The 7,359-nt window shown below is 42.2% G+C and overlaps 1 protein-coding gene across 1 annotated transcript in view; it reads right to left on the reverse strand.

Moving 5' to 3' along the window:
- Positions 1-1,131: 1,131 nt before the first annotated feature.
- Positions 1,132-7,359, reverse strand: part of LOC109912769 (cadherin-like protein 26) — a 78,953-nt gene continuing 72,725 nt past the window's right edge. The window contains exons 13-14 of the mRNA XM_048608574.1: positions 3,214-3,303; positions 1,132-1,992 (exon numbers count right to left, since the gene is read on the reverse strand). Of these exons, the coding sequence (XP_048464531.1) occupies positions 1,801-1,992; positions 3,214-3,303 (282 nt within the window). The 3' untranslated portion in view covers positions 1,132-1,800. The remainder of the gene's footprint in view (positions 1,993-3,213; positions 3,304-7,359) is intronic.

A 7,359-nucleotide genomic window follows, 5' to 3' on the forward strand; every position in this document is an offset into this window, starting at 1 on the left:
CAAATGTAGAAGGTTAACAAACTCCTACCATTTTATATCTTGATCCAAACCCATGAGAGAAACTCCGAGCTGGATTTCTTTTGCCCCTACTCTTCTGTTGAAGCAGAATTTCCACACACCATTCTGACCCTCCTCCCATTCCAATCTACTTTCCCAACTTGGATCCAAACAAGCTCGCAGTTTGAGCCCTCTCACTATGGCAAGTCCACACTAAATGAAAAAGGAAATATTGGTGAAAAGTTTGTTGAAACATTAAAGGTGGCAAAGGAGGCCTGAGTAACCAAGAATAATTTAGAGATCTAAGGGTTTTAAATGCACTGATGTTCAGAAAGATAATAGCTAAGACAAAAGCAAAAGAAGAGGTGCTTATTGTATTATACCCTGTCCCTTCAAAAGGGGCATGTTCAGATCTTCTGCCACTGTGGATAGTAAAAGTACCTTTCTCTTCACCGTTCCTCGGGTTAGCAACACTTGAGTAAAGTGAGGGAAATGAGTTGGCTTATGAGGACTAACTCCTCCACTGTAATTTACATAAAATGAGCAAGAAAGGATGAATTTTGACTATCAAATCTGTGTCTGGAGGAAAGAATTTGTGGTCAGGTCAAGAAGATGGTGGTTGTCCTCACTGTTAAATTGCCCTTGTTTCCACCCATCACCCCAAGATAATTTAGCCAAGTTTCAATGCTGAAGATTCCTTGAACAAAAAAAAATTGTTTGAATGTTAACTTATATAGCCATTTTGTGAAATCTCTGCATTTTTGTACCTTTCCCAATATTAACCAGTTATGTAAAAATATTTACAGCAATTAGGTGATAGCATTCAAATAAAATAAGGATTGAAAACTTAATGCCTGACTACATTAACAGCATAACATACTTCAATTTTTTTAACCCATTTTTCTAATCAACCTATTCAGAGATGTCATTACCCACCTCTGAAGCAGGTGGGACTTGAACCTGGGCCTCCTGTACAAAGCTGGGGACTCTACCAAGGGACTACAAGACAGCCCCTAAAACCATACTGAAATTCTCCTTCTCAGTCATGAGTCATAGAGTCACACAGCATGGAAGTAGACCCTTCAGCCCAACCAATCCATGCCGAGCATAATCCCAAACTAAACTAGTCCCACCTGCCTGAGCTTGGCCCATATCCCTCCAAACATTTCTTATTCATGTATTTATCTAAATGTCTTTTAAACATTGTCACTGTACCCACATCCACCACTTGCTCTGAAAATTCATTCCATGTACAAATGGAAGATTTAAACTTATGAGGTGTTTGTTATTTACATAAGAACTAAATGCACAGTATTTCGAAGCCATGTTGAAATATTACAACTAATATTTTGGGAGTTTTCATTGCGATTCTCATTATTGAATTACCATAGCTTCAGCAGAAAATCCCTCAAATATGCTTTATTTGTAGATGGACTGGAGTTTCCTTGGATTTTCCTCCATAATTGGGGAGAAATCGATATTTTAGCTATTCAACTTAAGCATAGTATGTAAGACAAGCTATCAGTTTATTGCTGAAAAGAGGTACAAGTTGTACATCAATATGTCTCTTTTCAGCAATATTCAGGTTAACTGTGGTCAAGTGGTTTGTTTTGACTTATATAGAAATCAGCAGGCAATTAAAATTAGGATTAACTTTCATTATTTTGACATGCAACACCGATGTCTAGACTTCTTTGTAACACAAAGCTATCTTGCCAACATCATTGATTTGTTAAAAAGTAATACAGATAATATATGAACACTTCCCTTAGTGTTCATAGTTTATTTCTGTTGTCACTGAACTTACAGTGGGTACTTTTCCTGACAGATTCTTGCTAGTGCTGTAAAGCGTGGATCCAAGTTGTTCAAGTAGTCGGAGCCAATGCTACCTTCAACTATGCTGATGGCATCAAGAGATGGCGCATGCAGCTCATCTCCTTCATAGCTATATACACGAGGTTCAAAAGTAGGATCAATATAATTTATATCTGGTGCCTAAAAAAAAGTTAAACAATAATGAACATACATATGATATAAGTAATAGATTTATCTGATTTTCTACTAAAAGAATGGCCATACATCAGTTTCTATTAATTGATTTTTGAAAATTAAAATCAAAAAATGCCATTTTGTTTCACTTTTTGGAAATTAATTCCCTCATAAACATCTTATAATTAATATTTTTATAACCAGAGTGAGGGTGACCTCAACTGACAATGAGGGTTTTCTCAGTTTTTAGGTAGAAATCTGTGGGTCAATGAACACTAAACGTTGCTGGTGCTGTGCTGTAAATGTCAAAAGACAGTGCAAATCCTTTGTAATGAAGGCTTCATATTGCATGGTTTTCATTGATGGCTGGAGTTTTGAACGATTATGGAAAATTGATTTATTTCAAGTTCCTTGGATCTCTGAATTGGCTTTTAAAAGGTCACTTTGGGCATTAGCGTTCTTTTGTTAACAAGACATGTTTCAGAAAACACGTTATTTCAACTAATTCAGAGATTGTAGGAACTGCCGATTCTGAAGAAGGGTCCAGACCCGAAACATCAGCTTTCCTGCTCCTGTGATGCTGCTTGGCCTGCTGTGTTCATCCAGCTCTACACCTTGTTATCTCTTATTTCAACTAATAGCTGGATTTGTTTACTGGAAGTCACACAATTTATTTTATGACTGCCAGAGAGTTCATTTCTATTTGGACAATATTTTGCATGCAATTGAAGATTGTTTAATTGTAGTTAGAATAAAAGCCAGCTGTGGAAGTGGCAGTCCAGTTCATCTCTCTGATGCCAAAAGGATACAGACTAACTCAGATAAAAAACATCCTCAAAGTTCTGCTGCCATAACATCATCATAAGCATGGCACATGCTCTGATATGCTTCTAAGCATTGTTTAGGCTATACTTCTGACTAGATTCATGACAGTCAGTTGGAAGCAGTTCTGAGGAAATGCTTATATTGCTGTGAATCATGTGCATTTCTAGGTGTAATTATCTGCTTACATCGTCATTGGCAGCTTCTGTTCTATTGTCTGCATCCTTTGAAGAGTAATAATATTTGTGCTAGTTGAACACAATTAAAGAGCCTAATTCTTGTTGGTTACTCTTAAATAGTGAGGGATGTGTACAATCTGAACTTCCTCCCACTAGTTGTCTTAAAAAAAATTGCTTTGGAAACTGACAATTAATTGTAATATATTTCATTGTAATATATTCTTACCAAATAGTGCCTGTTAGCCCAAGCATTTGAGTCATGTTGTTGTGATTTGTCAATTGGCCTAAGCATGTAACTTCGAAATGGTAAAGTGCCCTGTAGTGAAAACAGAAATGAATAATATCAAATAAATTCAATTGCACAGAAAAACTGAAAGCAATCAGTTTAAACAAAGGATTGCATTTCTTTAGACTTACAAATTATAATATATCCCTAAGGGTACGTTATTTCCTCAGTAAAATGTTCTGCCATCATTTTTGCTTCCTGATCACCCTCATAACAGCAGTGATTTAACTTGGAAAATACTTAAATGTCACTTTGCGGTATCCTAAAGTCATGAAAGGTACTCCATAAATGCAAAGTTATCTTCATCATTTTTGATGTGGTTATACCCGTTTCAGTTGGCATAGTTATGAATAAACAGGGAGAAGAAGGTAGGGCTTGTATTTATTAAAGCTTTTAATGATCTCAAGATTGTTTTTCAGAGGTAATTAAGTATTTATTTTTCAGTGTAGTCACTGTTGTAACATTCAGAAATGCAGCTCATTTTGCTAAAAGTAGGTTTGTAGTTGGATCAGCATTAAGCACTGTGTGGAAGTATTATGGTACTGATGAGTTGAAGTTTGCCATTTTTTGAAGCTGCTATTGGAAACAAGTCCCTTCTAAAGAAAATTTAAATAAGGTTCAAGTGAAGTAGTTAAGGTACACTGCCATTATTGTCTCTGCTGGTGTGTTTTGCAAGCTGTGCCATTGCAAAGGCGGTTGTTTTAGTTCAGTTGGCTGGAAGGCTGGTTTGCAATGTAGAGTGATGTTAACAGCATGGATTCAATTTCCACACCAGCTGAAGTTACTGTGAAAGATTCTCCTTCCCAACCCCTCCTCTTGCATGATGCATGTGGCAGGCTAAGCCACGACCAATTCCAACCCCCCACCTCCCCCACAACCTCTCTGTCTACTGAAATAGCAGCCCTATGGTCTGGTAAGACTATGGTGACTATTTTATTGCCAGACTAACTAGCAGAATTCTGGAAGTAGCCATTTCCAATGATGATTAAAAGGCTTCCTCAATTAGAGTCAAGAAAAACTAGATGGAGCTTTAGCAATTACTGTTGGACTTTCCAATAAAATGTAATTGCTGTTGTAGATTCCGCTGATGGTTGTGTTTTGTTGTATACCTGATGTTAAGTAAACGTCGATGCGACAATAATGTAAGCTCTTGACAAGCTACCACAGCAACAGATCCCATGTTTCTAGATTTGCAAACCACCTCACTATAGCACATTAACTTTTGAGTGCAATTAGCATTGATGTTCTTATGGGGCAGCACGATGGTTAGCACTCCTGTCTCACAGCACCAGGGACCCGGGTTCAATTCCATCCTCGGGCAACTGTCTGCGTGGAGTGTGCACATTCTCCCCGTGTCTGCATGGGTTTCCTCTGGGTGCTCCGGTTTCCTTCCACAGTCCAAAGATGTGCAGTTTAGGTGGATTGGCTATGCTAAATTGCCCATAGTGTTTTCAGGGAGGTGTAGATTAGGTGGGTTACAGGGGGATAGGTCTGGGTGGGATGCTCTGAGGTTCAGCGTGGACTTGTTGGGCCAAAGGGCATGTTTCCACACTGTAGGGATTCTATGATTACTGCTGGCATCTGGCTAATTATACTATGAAGAGGCCAATGGATCAAAATCACTTGTACTGCTTTGTTTCCTATGAGTAATATCTACTCATCACTCTTCTAACTAGGATGCAAAATGGAAATTACACACATTCTTTTAACAATTAATATCTGATATTATTTATTGTTCCATTAGTAACTATCAGTTGAAGGCACACTGATACACTCAGAATAATTAACATAGAGTTTACTATCAGAGATTCAAATACTTTGAAAATGGAATAAAATTAATCTCAGTCATTCAATATTCATTCTAAGGAATACATGTTCAGGTGAACTTAATGAACAATTCACCAAACTTTGGGGGATAAAGGGCTATGAAAATGTTAAGAATGCTGAAAGTGTTATGTTCATCATCATTTTACAAATTATTTTAGGAGTTTTCATATGACTTTAGAGATTCTTACTTGATGAAAATGTGTGCCTAGTATTAATGATCCCAGCTGATTGTAATACTGGATAAGTCACATAAGAGTTAAACCTGGCTTGAGAGACAATAAAAGAGACAACAAGGTGCAGGGCTGGATGAACACAGCAGGCCAAGCAGCATCATAGGAGCAGAGAGACTGACGTTTCGGGCCTAGACCCTTCATCAGAAAAGGGGGAGGGGAAGGGGGTTCTGAAATAAATAGGGAGAGAGTGGGAGGCGGACAGAAGAGGGATAGAGGAGAGGAAACAAACAGGTTGAAGAGGCGGGGATGGAGCTAGTAAAGGTGAGTGGAGGTAGGGAGTTAGGAAGGGGATAGGTCAGTCCAGGGAGGACGGACAGGTCAAGGGGGCGGGATGAGGTTGGTCGGTAGGAGATGGAGGTGCAGCTTGAGGTGGGAGGAGGGGATAGGTGGGAGGCAGGGACGAGCTGGACTGGTTTTGGGATGTGGTAGGGGGAGGGGAGATTTTGAAACTTGTGAAATCCACATTGATACCATTGGGCTGCAGGGTTCCCAAGCGGAATAGGAGTTGCTGTTCCTGCAACCTTCGGGTGGCATCGTTGTGGCACTGCAGGAGGCCCAGGATGGACACATCATCTGAGGAATGGGAGGGGGAGTTGAAATGGTTCACGACTGGGAGGTGCAGTTGTTTATTGCAAACCGAGCATAGGTGTTCTACAAAGCGGTCCCCGAGCCTCCGCTTGGTTTCCCCGATGTAGAGGAAGCCACACCGGGTATGGCGGATTGGCTCTGCCACATTGTGGGGTGGTTCGCCGGCACATCGGCGAATGTGGAAAGTCTTCTTGGGGCCTGGGATGGGGGTTGAGGGAGGAGGTATGGGGGCAGGTGTAGCACTTCCTGCGGTTGCAGGGAAAAGTGCCAGGTGGGGTGGAGCTGGAGGGGAGTGTGGAGCGGACAAGGGAGTCACGGAGAGAGTTGTCCCTCTGGAAAGCAGATAAGGGTGGGGAGGGAAAGATGTCTTTGGTGGTGGGGTCGGATTGCAGATGGCAGAAGTGTCGGAGGATGATGCGTTGGATCCAGAGGTTGGTGGGGTGGTACGTGAGGACGAGGGGGATTCTTTTTTGGTTCTTATTGCGTGGATGGGGTGTGAGGGATGAGGTGCGGGAGATGTGGGAGACACGGTTGAGGGCGTTCTCGACCACCGAGGGGGGGAAACGTTACGGTCCTTGAAAAACGAGGACAACTGAGATGTACGGGAGTGGAATGCCTCATGCTGGGAGCGGATGCGGTGGAGGCGAAGGAATTGGGAATAGGGGATAGCATTTTTGCAGGAAAGTGGGTGGGAGGAGGAGTATTCTAGGTAGCTGTGGGAGTTGGTGGGCTTGAAATGAATATCGGTTTCTAGGTGGTTGCCCGACATGGAGACAGAGAGGTCCAGGAAGGGGAGAGAGGTGTTAGAGATGGTGTTGGTGAAGTGGATGAACTGTTCGAGCTCCTCGTGGGAGCACGAGGCGGCACCGATACAGTCATCAATGTAACGGAGGAAGAGGTGGGGTTTAGGGCCGGTGTAGGTACGGAAGAGGGATTGTTCCACGTAACCTACAAAGAGGCAGGCATAGCTTGGGCCCATGCGGGTACCCATGGCTACCCCCTTTGTCTGTAGGAAGTGGGAGGAATTGAAAGAGAAGTTGTTGAGTGCGAGGACGAATTCGGCTAAGCGGATGAGGGTATCAGTGGAGGGGGACTGGTCGGGCCTGCAGGACAGGAAGAAGCGGAGGGCCTCAAGGCCATCTGCATGGGGAATGCAGGTGTAGAGGGACTGGACGTCCATGGTAAAGATGAGGTGTTGGGGACCGGGGAATTGGATGTTCTGGAGGAAGTGGAGGGAGTGGGTGGTGTCACGGACATAGGTAGGGAGTTCCTGGACCAAGGGGGAGAAAATGGAGTCTAGATAGTTGGAGATGTTCATCTGCACATCTGCCAATGTGGTATACTGCATCCGCTGTGGCTTCCTCTACATCGGGGAAACCAAGCGGAGGCTCGGGGACCACTTTGCAGAACACCTACGTTCGGTTCGCAATAAACAACT

This window comes from Rhincodon typus, chromosome 19 (assembly GCF_021869965.1).
Source record: "Rhincodon typus isolate 14 chromosome 19, sRhiTyp1.1, whole genome shotgun sequence".
In the NCBI taxonomy this organism is placed as follows: Eukaryota; Metazoa; Chordata; class Chondrichthyes; order Orectolobiformes; family Rhincodontidae; genus Rhincodon; species Rhincodon typus.